This window comes from Phaenicophaeus curvirostris, chromosome 7 (assembly GCF_032191515.1).
Source record: "Phaenicophaeus curvirostris isolate KB17595 chromosome 7, BPBGC_Pcur_1.0, whole genome shotgun sequence".
In the NCBI taxonomy this organism is placed as follows: Eukaryota; Metazoa; Chordata; class Aves; order Cuculiformes; family Cuculidae; genus Phaenicophaeus; species Phaenicophaeus curvirostris.
In genome coordinates, this window is record NC_091398.1 from 1624843 (window position 1) to 1638947 (window position 14105).

Consider the following 14105-nt stretch of genomic DNA (forward strand, 5'->3'; position numbering starts at 1 on the left):
GAAAATGAGAAGGAAGCATTTTCCTTCATGAGAAGCAGGTGCCTCACCACTGTACTCCGCTCTAACAAGATAACTGTGATCTATTTCATTTGATTCACTCTATGTAATACATGTTCCCATTCAGGTTTCCCGCTGGTGAATCCACAGTAGTAAAGCCATAGCAAGGACCGAAATGCCCCTTTCTATTTGTAACCCTTCTAGAAACCAATGCAGCTTCTACATCATGTAACCTGTAATTCTTCTTTTTCTGGGTGGATTTTGTTGGCTGCTGTTGTGTCCCTGCTGCGGCTGCGTCGGGCAGCAGCTGAGGTTGTGTTTGGGTGGCTGTGACGGCGCCGGGGGCCGTGGCTGTGCCGGCCAGCGGCGTTTCTCGGGAACGGCCGGTGGTGGGGGGGTGGCCGGGACTGCGGACCCGCAGCTCCGTCTCCATGCGGCTGCGACGCCCTCAGGGCGGCGCCCTCCAAGATGGCGGCGGGGCTGAGGGGAGGGCTGCGCCTCACAAGATGGCGGCGGGCGGGGGGGGGCTGCGCCTCCCAAGATGGCGGGGGGGGGCGGGGGGGCGCTGCGGGACCCCGCGAGATGGCGGCGGCGCGAAGGGCAGGGCGGGGGCTGCGGGGAGCCGAGCGCCCCAAGATGGCGGCGGCGCGGGGGCGGAGGCGTTCGAGATGGCGGAAGGGCGGGTCTGGCCCCCAAGATGGCGGCGGCGCCGGGTGTGCGCGCGCCGAGGGGGCGAGCGGAGGCCTCCCCAAGATGGCGGCGCGGCGGGGCGGCCCCCAAGATGGCGGCGCCAAGATGGCGGCGGGGCGCCGGGCGCAGGCGCGGAGGCGGCGCGGAGCGGCGATGGCGTCCGGGTGCCGTGTGGGGCCGTCCGTCCTCAACAGCGACCTGTCCGCGCTGGGCGACGAGTGCGGGCGGCTGCTGGAGTGCGGCGCCGACTACCTGCACCTGGATGTGATGGACGGGTAACGGGCGGGACGGGCGGGCGGGCGGGCGGCGCCGGCCCCGCAGTAACCGCGCGGGCGCCTCTCTCTCTTGGGCCCCAAGGCACTTCGTGCCCAACATCACCTTCGGGCACCCCGTGGTGGAGAGCCTGCGGCGGCGGCTGGGCCAGGAGCCCTTCTTCGGTAAGGGCCGCCCTCCTCCCCCTTCCGTCTCCCCCTCTTTCCCTTCCTCCTTCTCTTCTTCCTCCCCCTTCCCCCCCTTTTCCCTCCCTCACTCCTTCCCTTCTTCCCCTCCTCTTCCTCTTCCTCTTCCCCCTTTCCTTTTCCCCTTCCCCCCTTTCCTTTTCCCCTTCCCCCCTTTCCTTTCCCCTTCCCCCCTTTCCTTTTCCCTTCCCCCCTTTCCTTTTCCCCTTCCCCCTTTCCTTTTCCCCTTCCCTCCTTTCCTTTTCCCCTTCCACCTTTCCTTTTCCCCTTCCCCCTTCCCCCCCTTTCCTTTTCCCCCTTCCCCCCCTTTCCTTTTCCCCTTCCCCCCTTTCCTTTACCCCTTTCCCTTCCCCCCTTTCCTTTTCCCCTTTTCCCATTCCCTCCTTCCCTTTTCCCATTCCCCTTTCCCTTTTTCATTCATCCTTTCCCCCTTCCTTCCCCCTTTTCTCCCCTTCCTTTCCCCCCCTTTCCTTTTCCTTTCCTCCTTCTTCCTCCCCCATTCCCTACTTTCTTTCCCCCTTTCCCCCCGTCCTTCCCCCTTCCCCCCTTCCTTCGCCCCCCTCCCCAGGTTCTCCCTGCCCTTCCTCGTGCCCCTCTCTCCGCAGACCTGCACATGATGGTGGCCAGCCCCGAGCTCTGGGTGAAGCCCATGGCCGTCGCAGGAGCCAACCAGTACACCTTCCATCTGGAGGCCACCGACAACCCCGGCGCGCTCATCAAAGACATCCGGGAGAATGGCATGAAGGTGAGTCGCACAACTGGACGGTCGCTTGGTTGGAAAAGACCTGTGAGATCATCGAGTCCAATCGTACCTGCCCACTGCTGACCTAGAGCCCTGAGCACCTCTACTGCCCGGCTTTTAAACCCCTCCAGGGACGGGGACTCCAGCGTCTCCCTGGGCAGCCTCTGCCAGGGCCCGAGAAACCTTTGGGTGAAGAAGTTTTCCCTGATTTTGTCCCTGTACTTGGTGCTGGTGAGGCCGCACCTCAAATCTTGGTTCAGTTCTGGGCCCCTCACTACAAGAAAGACATTGAGGAGCTGGAGTGCGTCCAGACGAGGGAACAGAGCTGGGGAAGGGGCTGGAGAACAGGGGTTGTGAGAGGGGGCCGAGGGATCTGGGATTGTTTAGCCTGGAGAAGAAGAGCCTGAGGGGAGACCTCATCACTCTCTGCAGCTCCTGAAAGGAGGTTGTGGGGAGGTGGGTGCTGGGCTCTTCTCCCAAGTGACACGTGATGGGATGAGAGGAAATGGCCTCAAGTTGTGCCAGGACAGGGTTAGATTGGATATCATGAAAATTTCTTCACTGACGAGTGGTGAAGCCCTGGCAGAGGCTGCCCAGGGCAGTGGTGGAGTCTCCATCCCTGGAGAGGTTCAAAAGAACTGTGACGCTTGGGGACGCGGTTTAGCAGGCGTGGTTGGGCTGGGCTGAGGGTTGGGTGAGCTGAGAGGGCTTTTCCAACCCAAATAATCCGATCCTGTGATTCTTGAAAAATATTAGGAGTCTTCATTTAAAGCAGCCTCTTCTTACCACACTCACACGGACACAGAGCTGTTTTCCTAGGAGTTTGTAGTCTCGCTGTGTTTGTACCATCCTTAGGTGCAGTTGCGTTTGTCACGGAATGGTTTGGGTTGGAGCAAAAACTTAAAGCTCACCCAGTTCCCCCCCTGCCCTGGGCAGGGACACCTCCCACGGGATCAGGGGCTCCGAGCCCCATCCAACCTGGCCTTGAACCCCTCCAGGGATGGGGTAGCCACGGCTTCCCTGGGGAGCCTGTTCCAGGGCCTCACGGCCCTCTCCTCTCGTCTCGCTCTCCTGCAGGTGGGCTTGGCCATCAAGCCTGGCACGACGGTGGAACACTTGGCGCCCTGGGCCAATCAGATAGACATGGCTTTGGTGATGACGGTAGAACCTGGATTCGGGGGGCAGAAATTTATGGACGACATGATGCCAAAGGTAAACCAAGTTTCTCTTTCCTTAATTATCAAGCTTGAAGCTCATTACCAGCACGGAGCATAGCGGTGAGGTGAATAAACCTTGCCGGGGCGTGTGAGAAGCTACCTAAGGGCAGCAGCTGAGCGAGGATGTCGGTGCCAGCCTTTTTCCCCTGTTTCTCAGGTGCAGTGGCTGAGGACGCAGTTTCCCTCGCTGGATATTGAAGTGGACGGAGGAGTTGGGCCCGACACCATCCACAAATGTGCAGAGGTGAGAGGCTGCAGCGGAGCAGCGTTCTTTGCCGCTGTGCTAAGACGTTTGTTCCTCAGAACATGAAGCGTAGCAGGAGCTGTGTTTTGAGCGTTACCTTTCAGAGGGAATGGTGAAGCATGCCTAATATTGACGTCTGCTGGGGTTCTGATCTTGTGCTGTTTTTAGCAGTGGCTGATCCTCCGACCTGGAGAAGGTGTTTCTGTCTCGCATGTTCAGATATGATGAAGAAAATACCAATCTGGGGAAGAGCCGTCTTTTCTGAACTTGATTTGTGGCTGTAGTTAAGAGATCTGTTACCCTTGTCCCACAAACAGCGTTCATTTGCCCACCAGCCTAAAATTCTCACTGTAAAAACACACCAGGAGGCAGTGAAAACACTTCAGGAGGTGGATCTGTGCCGTGTAACTTGGGTGTTTGATGTCTTCCAGGCAGGTGCCAATATGATCGTGTCCGGCAGCGCCATTATGAGGAGCGCAGATCCGAGATCTGTCATCAACCTCCTGAGGAACGTGTGTTCAGAAGCAGCTCAGAAGCGCTCTCTGGATCGATGAGACCTACCCGAGCGGCGTTCCCAGAGGCTCCATGCCTGCAGGACCCTCCTTTCTCGTGCGTAAGGGAGGGCTGGATGAATGTTAATCGCAGAAACTTGTTGCTGCTGAACAGGGGAATCATTCCTTCGCTGCAGTGAAGCAAGCGGCAGCGGAAAACATTCTGGCTGTTTCTTGGGGGTGAAAATGCAATGGTTTGAACCTGTCTCTTGATTCTGTGGAGGCTGATTTTATGGCACGCTGACTGGATCGAACTAAACTTCAGTCAGCTTCCGCTTGCTAGAGGAGCGTAGCACCGCCCCCTGCGATCTCTCTCGTGGAAGACTCTAATCAAACTGCCTTCTGCTCTCTGTATTTTGTCACTTGATCTGTGCATTCCTACAACACTTTGCCAGTATCTGCATTAAAGACCCTTCCCCTGGTGTGGTAAAGGCTCCTTTAAGCTGACTGAGAGAAACGAGCGCGTTTGGTTGTAAGTTTGGGAGAAACACAGTTATGAGGGCGAAAAAAATCCCATGAATTATAGAAGAGTTTGTATGTTTGGCTTTTACTGCACAGAAGCACTTGAACTGACTCTTCTGATTTTGGTCAACATCTTTAGCAGGTCACAGACGGGGAAACACCTTCTCATTTGCCTTTCAAATAGCCAGTTGAGACAGCTGTCTGGAATTCCTGGAAGGGATGGGATTCCATGGAAAACTCTTGCTTTAAAACCCTATAGGTAACTAAAAAAACTTTTCTCTTGGCCTGCAACCTCCTTAGCTTGCACAGCAGCTGGGGCAGGCGATTAAGTTAGATAGCGACCTCCAGGAATGTTCTCCTGGAATGGTTGCAGCGCCTGCAGGTTGAAATGTGCTGTGTGGAGATGGCTCTGGAAAGCGGATTAATGCTCCTCTTCAGCCAGGAGAGCGGATCGTTCTGGTGCTTTCAGTGTGTGTGTGCCGGCTTCCCAGCCTGGCCTGGCTGGGTGTGAATCGCTGCCTGCATGAGGGAGACCCGAGCAGGTCGTAGGTCGTTAGGGACAGACGTGGCTCTAATTAGTATCGCTGAATCACAGAATCATTGAATAGTTCTCCGGTTGGAAGGGACCTTAAAGATCAGTTAGTTTCAACCCTCCTGCCACGGGCAGGGACACTTCTTACTTTCATGTGACCACGTGTGGTCACGGCCCCAGCAGCTGTTGGGATGTTAAAGAAGGATTTTTGCAGTGCTTAAAGAATGTGGGTAGTCGAATAAACTAAAGCTAAATTAAGCTATTAGTGACCACAGAGCACCCGGGGAAGTTGACTGTGATGACACGGGTGTCTTTAAATGCTCCGGGCTTGTGTGTCTTTTCTGCATCCACCCCGTCAGGCTCCAGCTAGACCCGTCCTCGGTAACGTAACCCCTGCCCGAACTCTGGCACCAAAGCCAGAATTGCTGCTTGCGTGGAATCCCCGGGGCCAAACGGGGCCGCTGGGTGTTGCAACACTGATAAAGCAGCGTTTCAGCAGCCCGGGAGAGCGCAGGCCGCTGACGTGAGTCACACGGGCTGGGGCTCTGCCTGCCCTGGAGCAGGAGAAAATCAACTGATCCAGCCAGGGAGGCTGGGCACGTGCTCACCCCTGAGCAGGGTAGAAAAACACAGGGCGCTTGACTTTAACAGGGCTTAGAGGTTTGTGTTCATACTCATATTCCATTAAGGTCCTGGGCACAGAAATTAAGTGTTCAAACCCTCACAGCAGCAGGGAGCAGGGTTTAGAGCTTAGCAGCCAAAAGACAAACAGGGCTTGGACTTGGATCCACCTGCATCTAAAACTTAGGAAAAAGAAAACCAAACAGGGAGGCTCTGTCACATCTTACAGTTTCACAGGTGCCTGGCTCTGAGCTGTCGGCCTGCTCCCACCACCAGAGGCTTCCTCACATCAGCAACGTTCCTATAGAACTGAAGGGTGGAGGGGGAGCCCAGCACTTCAGGGCGTTTGCAAAGTCACTCGGGGGCCCAGCAGGTCTCTGCACCAGAGGAAGCGCTGCTGCTATTTCTTCACTTCTCAAAGACCATCAAATGCAGACTGAATACAGCAAATATAGAAATAACTTTTAATTAAAAAAAACAACCTTGCATCAAAGATTATTGTATCAGACATCGAGGCAAGATTCAAGTTTAAGACAAACCAGTGTTAAAAAAGTGTTTAAAAAAATAATCAGAATGTGCAATAAACTACAATGTAGCAATAGGTTGTAGTGTCGGAACTTGACTGAACTGTTTCCAGATGCCCAGTGTATAATTCCTGCCATTTTGACCGAAAGAAAATGAATTGACACTAAAACCGGGTCATCTGCCCAGTGCCATTCCAGGTATTCCGCACAGAGACTCCTATCAAGTTGCCTTCAACTGCCCTACACAGAAAACCTTCCTGTGGATGGATGACGCCTACATTCAACTTTTAATCTTCGTTAATACCTCTGGAGATCGCGGGTACATTCCAAACTACACTATTTAGATGCAAGTTTGAACAACTTGCTTTTGTTTCCTCCCTGGGAAGTTAAAAATCTATCCGGAATCACAACGGAAAGCGTTGGGGCTTTTTTCTTTCTTGGTCTCCTGGACATCGATCATCTCCTCCTCGTCACCACATGCTGGCGTGCTTACGAGACTCTTACAAGGCACTGTACAGAGATTTGAACGAGACTTTGTCTTTAACACATTAAAGCAAGACGGTATGAGCCTCGCGAAGGACTAAGGAAGCAAGATGACCCAAGGAGCTGCGTCACGGGTTTGACTTGACTCCTCTTCCCTTCCGCTCCTCAATCCCCACCCGACGGAAGCAGAATCCCTACTTTTGGAATAGCAGATACATCGGCTATTGAAGGTCTACCTCTACCTTATTGCTTGAGGACACCTATATGAAACATGCCCTGGCACTACCGAGCGCTGAGTACAGATTTGAAGCGAGATGCAAGGCTTCCAGAACGCCTGCTGGTTCTCACCTACCCTCCCCTCGCGCGTGGCTTGCACACACGCACCCACAGAGAAACGAGCTGAGGCTATCGCTCCTCCCCAGTTCTCTCAAGTAGTTTTTCTGTGTTCAGCTGAAGCTGCTGGTTGAGGTGGGCAGCGTATCCGGCTGCACCAGAACCCACTGGAACCAGAAATGCATTGGAAACCCAAAAGAACAGAGAAGGATGATTAGTAACAAAGGTGGCAATAGGACAACAGAAAGTGAATGGTGCCAGCAAGTTATGTGCGCCCACTCCCAACACTGGGAATATTAGACTTCCAGCTTGAAATAATTACTTTCCTTTGGGGTTCAGGAAGAAGAAAGTTGTCTTTGGGATTTATCCTGCCTGTTACAAAGCAAGAAAGAAAATATATTATATGCAGCTAACACACAGCTGAATTGTGCTGTCATAGGCTGTGTCAACAAGAGAGATTTTACCTTCCGCTTTTCTCCACCTTAATTGGCTTTCTTAATGAACCACATTATTCCCTGTCACCTTTGTTTTCTTGTATTGTGGATTCCCAGGCCACCGTTTTCGCAGTCTTCGGGCTCCTCGGCAGGTTGTTTTCTTGGTGCGTGGCCATTGTCCGGCAAACCACTGGGTGTGCACGAAGCGCAGGGAGAGTCGCTGGGAAAAGCCGCACTTGACATTTCAGTCTGATTCGTTACTTGATCTTGGCACAGCAAAGCTTCCACCTCTTCATCTTTTAGTGGAAAAACTCGAAGTTCCCACAGCCCGGCCTGAAAGGAATCAGAAGAGAGGGTGGAAAAAGAGAAAAGAGGGGAAAAGGGATTTCAGAACTGATTATCTGTGTGCAGAATGATCTCCTATCGAGGCAGAGATGAGTGTGCATCTTTACAGTGTTTGCAGGGCTCTTCAGATAAAGAATATGACGCTGCTAGGCACCAGCTGTCAACGTAAGCTGGCTGCGTACGGTTCTGGACTACTAACAGAGCCAGAATTGAACAGGCACAGTACAGCAAGGGGGAAGCTCTTTTCCATGGTGACAGGCCACCCGAGTCCATAACAACAGCTGTGAGAAAAGATGCATCACCCCTGAACCCTGCCGTGCCTGCCTCTAAAATATGTGCCGTGCGATGGAATTGGTACCTCTCGGCAGCTCTTGGGCTCAATTCATAAAGCACAACACTACAGTCCTAGCCAGGAGCACTGCGTTCAGTGCACACCTGAGATTCTGATCAGGGAGGCAAGAGGACACGGTCAGGCTCTTGGTTTCAGGTGGAGAGCGATTGTTGAAGGCCTGAGCAGAGCCGGAAGGTACTGGAGGCACCCACCTTCGCTTCTTGGCTCTCCCGGCAGAGCTGTGCAATCCCTGAACAGACAGAGCCGTGGGCTTCCGACGCCAGCTCAGGAGGGGGCTCGGCAGCGCAGTGCAGCGAGGCACAGGAGCTGCCGTGATGGTCTTTCTGCACCGAGTCCTGGCTGTGGCGTCCCTCGGCGTTTTTGCTGTAGGACCTAGTGCAGGGTAAGAGACGAGAGTCAGAAGAGCCACTCCTGCCCTTCCTCATCACCAGGAACCGATCGGATTCTCTTGGTGAGGCGTTCAGTTCCTCCGCATGTGCTACCTCCATTCGAATTATTTAAAGCAAAAGAACAGACGAAAACACCCATGGTTCTTGCCAGCCTTGCTGTCACAAACCAGAGCAAAGCGTGCCACGGGGAGGAGCCCACGGGATAAAAAAGGGCTGGGACAGGCACACTCTGGCTGCAAAGAGCTGGTTCCCTCTCCTGCGCTTTGCTCCACACACCCACCACAACTGGAATTATCGTTCGCAGGAGCCTGCTGAGTCCACGCTGCGCTGGCAGCGCGCTGCGCCAAGGCAGCTGGACAAGAAACAGCAGGGCCTGGGGCTGCCCCTGCCCACCTCAGCCCCGCACTCATCTCCAAGGCAGCCAAAGTAATTCCTTTTACAAGATGACAGACTTTGACCTCGCCTCCAATGTAAATTTGAACTAGATCTGAAATACCAGCACGCATCTTAAATGCCGGGTGGAAATGGAAATGACCCAGCTCATGTCAACAGCGGTTTTGCTTCTCAATTCAAATAGCACTGGGATTTCACCAGGGAGTTCATAGCGGTTCAGGATGAACGGCACACACTGAACTTGTACTTTTCGGTACAATTCCTGAAGCTTTTTTATTTTCAAAATTGCTAAAATAGAATTTCTTAGCGTGGCTTTGCTCTAATTTTATCCTGCATTAAAAAAGCTATCTTTCTCCGCAGTGGCATGGTTCGCTTTTATCACTATGATAAACAGCAGAAAAATTTATCCCAGCATTTATAGGATGCAGATTCTGAAGCAATTTATGGGAAATCCTTCCTCAGAGCCAAGGTTGCCCAGAGCAGTGGTGGCTGCCCCATCCCTGGAGGGGTTCAAGGCCAGGCTGGATGGGGCTTGGAGCCCCTGATCCAGTGGGATGTGTCCCTGCCCGTGGCAGGGGTGGGACTGGATGGGCTCTGAGGTCCCTTCCAACCCAAACCGTTCTGTGATTCTATGAATCAGCCTTTTTCACACAAGGACCTTTTAAAGCGCGAGGCCCCTGGCCCAGCCCAGGCCCCTTCGGTCTCAGAAGGCTGTGGACTTTCATCTAAGTCAGGCAAGCGAAGAAGGGCTCATGTTACACACTGTAGCTGGAGTTGTAATAACTAGGAGTGGCCCCGAACAGCAGAGCTGTGTGCTCAGGGCCGGAGGAAGGTTTTATTCACCAGGTCACTCACATGCCAAATTTCTGCTTTAGCACTGCCCTCCCTTTCCAGCCACAAACCCAAACGTGCCTGGTACTGGCCCTATGGAGTTAAATAATGTAACTGATTTCATGAATTTAATTTTTTTCCTTTCCATACTTCTGTGTGACAGCATTTCTGCCCCCGCACCAGCGCCCAGCAGGGGTGGTTCACGGAAGGCTCTTATCGAAGACAATACACTTGCCTGCTGTTCCTCCTGGGCCAGCGGCTCTGCTCCCACAGCGACCACCTTGCTCGCTCTCTTTCTTCATACTTTGTATGACGCGAGGCAAACGCTTCATCTGACAGATCTTCTGTCTGTAACGAAACAGAGGGAGAGCGGCTGCTGTAATCATGCACATCACCAGCAACAAACCCAACCAATATTATACCTGATTGTGTGAAGGTCTGTTAACCACCCGAGTGAAGGTACCACAAGGCACGCTCGCAGCAGAAAGACACATCAAAATATTTGTATTTCACTCACAGAGCTCTAATATTTGGGATGCTGTCACTTTGACTTGCTTTCTTTACACGCCTGTAATGGATGCGAGCAGATATCACCCCCACCCATGCAACTAACACATTTTTCGCTGGTGAGAGGCAGAAAATCAAAAGGATGAGTGTTCTTTTGCAAATCAAGGCAGTGTTAAAAGTGCATAATGAAGACAAGCAAACATTCCAGCAGTTTCCAGAGACGGCTTTAGGAGGCAGCAGCATCTGCCAGGTTTGAGCGCAGAGAAATAGGTCTGAGCTCACCAAGGGCTTCAATAGCTCCACATTGAGAACAGCTCAGCAAACCTGAGGGGCTGCATTCCTGCTACAAAACCAGGCAGAAAATGGTTTCCGCTCTGAAGAGTCTATTTCTTAGCAAAAGATTTGCACGACCCTGGCACAGCTGAAAAGGGCCCGAACGCGAGTGCTTTAACGGCTCCTAGCAAGAGCCAGAGAGCCGGCTTTGGAGGCAAAACTCCTCCGATGCAGCTACGGCATCTCCCTTTCATCTTGAGAGCCATCTTCATTGTTGTGCTGGCAGCACACCAGGACAGTGGAGAACACTGCTGCCCTTCCCCCTCGCTCCCCGGATGGTCCGGAGAGCACTTGGCTGGACCCTCCGGCACAGCTCAGCTATTTCAGAGCGCTCCAAACCCTTCAGCCTCTTCAAGGCTCACTTACAAAGCCAAGGCTGGCGGGAGCACCCGAGTGCTGCAGCCAGGGGGTTTATGCCAGCCGCTCCCAACCCAAAAGCAGAGAAATTCTAGGAAAGAACAATTCCTGGTTGTAGGAGCTGTGAAGCTGCGCTGCCAGGTCAGTCCTGGACAAGAATTATACACTAATAGGAGGGTGACGGAAAATAAATGGAGTGGTTCCTATAAAGCAAAATTGCCAGTGGTGTTACACAAGGAACACGGTTTAACTTCTGGTTGAGGCTGATAAACCACAGAACCAAGCACAGGGTCCCCAGGCAGAGCTGCACAGTACAGGATACACTGTCGGAACTCCACTCCTGACAACTGAGGCTTGCAGCAGAAGCTGCTCTCTGCATCACATCTGGCAGCACTGACCTAATTCATGATGATCATGGGAACCAATGCAAGGTATTACAGTGCATTTTCCCCTTTTATGAGGGCAAAACTCAGCCTTGCAACTTTTGGAGAGAGTTTCACGAGGTGAATTTATGCTTCGTGTGCCCAAAAGATGTGCTTTCATCTACGCAGGGACAGGGATTGGACTCGAGGATCCTCGTGGGTCCCTTCCAACTCAGGACATGCTGTGATCCCATGACTGTATTTACACACACCATACCTGGCCGTGGCACTCAGCTTGCCAGGGAGCACGTTTCCAACCCAGGAACCTTGTATGAACCCCAGCCCCACCATGGAACTGAACGGGGCGAATGCAAAGAAGCCCAAAGGCTTCGGTGGGATTTGAACTGGCCACAGGACCTGCTCACTAAAACCGTGGCTGCTTGGTTCCTTCCTCAGCCCAGCCCTGAGCAGGAATCCTGGGACAAACAGGCCTGCTCTGCTTGCCCAGCCCATAACTGCTTTGTGAAGACTCCTCATTGTTTTTATCTGTTGTAGCGAGGCAGGCGTTGGTCTCTTCTCCCAAGTGACAGGCGACAGGATGAGGGAATGGCCTCAAGCTGCACCAGAGGAGGTTTAGATTGGACATTGGGAAAGATTTCTTCACCCAAAGGGTTCTCAGGCCCTGGCAGAGACCACCCAGGGAGGTGGGGGAGTCCCCATCCCTGGAGGGGTTTAAAAGCCAGGCAGACGAGGTGCTCAGGGAGCTGGTTTAGTAGTGGACAGGTGTGGCTGGATTCGATCTCAAAGGTCTTTTTCAAAAGAGCAATGACTTATTTATGCTAAACATAAACCCCTTCGTTAGCTGGTGGCTCCCCTACGTGCCAGGCAACGGAATGGGTTTCCTCCTCTCTCTGGAGGTCACCAGCTCTGTCACTGGGAGGGTGTCGCTACGGGGCTGCATCTCAGTTCAGATTCTCTTTCCAAGGGCAGTGATGCACAGCATGAAAGTGAGAATTTCATGAACTGCATAAGTGCTGTTCCCGCAGGGAAAATTCAGGATTTTGCTGTGCACTCACGATTTCCTTTGAAGCGGAAACAAAAGATAATTTTGAAAGAAAAACTTAGGACTTTGAAAATATTTTTCTTAGCAAACCACCAAAACTTTCCACACTGGGAAGAAACTTCATTTTTAATAAAAATCAAAGTCCATGTCCCTCTTCAAGTGGAGAGTTTGAAAAATACAGAAATAAGCCTCACTGTTCCTTTTCCACTGCTGATGGGAGCAGATTTAACTGCTGGTTTATCGAAAATAAGCTTTACCCTGTTTCACCTAAGACCAACAAGTAATAGATTTTCTTATTTAAAAAATATTAATTATTCATGTTACATCAGAGTAAAAAGTCTCTACTTGGTTCATTACAGCCTCTGCCCCCACCCTACTTTGTCACATTTGGTGTCAACTTTAGGTTAATTTAGAGAACTGGATAAATGTCATTTCTTTCCCCCCTCCACTAGGGTTAGTTTGGAAAAGGACAAAAGAACTGTCGTGCCAGGGTGGTTCTGTCAGTGACGTGGAGAGAAAGGACCATGAGGAAAGCCCGTTTGTGAGGCGTGAGCAGTGATTTCATGCAAAGAATACAAAGCAAATGAAGATTTGGATTCCTCCCCATTGAATCTAATTTGAGATGCTGTGCAGTTTGAATCGCACCAGGAATATCTCTGAAAGGTTCTCAAAACAAGGTCTGTGTTTCATCTTCAGCTTCGTGGGAAACACTCAGTCAGAAGCTATGAAAACACTTATGCAAAACTAATTACACACAGAATTATCTCAAAGTATTTGTTGTTACTAAAACAACTATAAAATAGACTTCAGCATTGCTTTGCAACCCTGCCTTGCCAGAAACTTTAACCTGGACAAAATAGATCCAACCCAAAATACAACAGGAAAACCTGGGCCACACCCTCGCATGCCTTAAAGCAATAACAGACCCCAAAGCCACATACGCAAACCAGGAAACACAAACGCTCTGTTTCCAAAACCAAAGTGGTTTTAGAGCAAGCAATAGAGCAGACATAGATAGCGGACTAACTTTTCCATTGCCCAACTGTTATGTTTGTTCTTGTAAGGCAAAATATCCAGAAATGGGAGTTTGGCACCCAATAATGTTGGCTTTTCGTACTCAAATACAGGATGGGGAGTAATCTGCAGCGCAGAGTTCCCATCCTCAGGAGCGCGGCTCCTGTAGAACACAACAAACTTGGGACCACACCGTGGTTTGTAACTTGTGGGTGCTGGTGTAGTGCATGGAGCCAGGTTCAAAAGCCTTTAAATGAAGGAGAAAGAGAAGGAATAAAAGAACAAAACCAGATACCAAGTGGAAGAAATCCCTGACTGCAGGCTGACAAGAGGACAACACCAGCAGTTTTACATTTAGCCACGCAGAAGGTACACAGGCGGAGAAAGAAGGGTGCAACCATGGGCTGCCAGGCAGAGGAAAGCAGAGAAAAACTTCCTTTCTAAAAAAGCAGAAAGAGCATTTTGCCCTCTCTTGTCCTCCCCGAACGCTCTCCTGCGGCTTGCCTGGATTTCAGCACAAGGAATGATTACAAGAGTGTCAGAGAGTGCAGGAAATGTGATCAGGTAACGGTGCTGCGCTCTCTCTCTCATCTCCTTTCAAGCTCACTCAGTAACAACTCTAACTTGGATAAAACCTTAAGTGAGGAAGTGGGAGAACTACGACCACAACCACCTCTTCCTCAGGGCTCTGACAAACATGCAAACCAATTAACGTGATTCCAAAAGAAAGGGGGAAAATTGGCAAAGGATGATTAGACACACAAGATCTTTGGCGTTTCTCTTGTCCGCAGTCCCTCTGCCCAGCTGCTGACAGACAATACGGAAGCCGTGGCCCGCAGCAGGAGGCCAAGCGGCTTATTGTCAACTCAAG

General features: G+C 51.7%; 2 protein-coding genes across 8 annotated transcripts in view; one reads left to right on the top strand and one right to left on the bottom strand.

Moving 5' to 3' along the window:
- The first annotated feature begins 801 nt into the window (after positions 1-801).
- On the top strand, positions 802-4330 carry RPE (ribulose-5-phosphate-3-epimerase). Its single transcript, XM_069860632.1, has 6 exons — positions 802-962; positions 1045-1124; positions 1751-1890; positions 2965-3099; positions 3262-3348; positions 3780-4330. Exons 1-6 carry the CDS (start codon positions 841-843, stop codon positions 3900-3902), a joined length of 687 nt encoding a protein of 228 aa, XP_069716733.1. The 5' UTR covers positions 802-840; the 3' UTR covers positions 3903-4330.
- Positions 4331-5964: 1634 nt separating this feature from the next.
- The window catches only part of KANSL1L (KAT8 regulatory NSL complex subunit 1 like), a 64605-nt gene continuing 56464 nt past the window's right edge, over positions 5965-14105 (bottom strand). For 6 of the 7 annotated variants that reach the window (XM_069860592.1, XM_069860595.1, XM_069860593.1 and 3 more), the window contains 3 exons: positions 9834-9946; positions 8177-8357; positions 5965-7621 (listed from right to left, as the gene is read on the bottom strand). In XM_069860592.1, coding sequence (XP_069716693.1) covers positions 7373-7621; positions 8177-8357; positions 9834-9946 — 543 coding nt within the window. In that variant the 3' untranslated portion in view covers positions 5965-7372. The remainder of the gene's footprint in view (positions 7622-8176; positions 8358-9833; positions 9947-14105) is intronic. The other variant, XR_011337702.1, reaches the window with a different exon arrangement.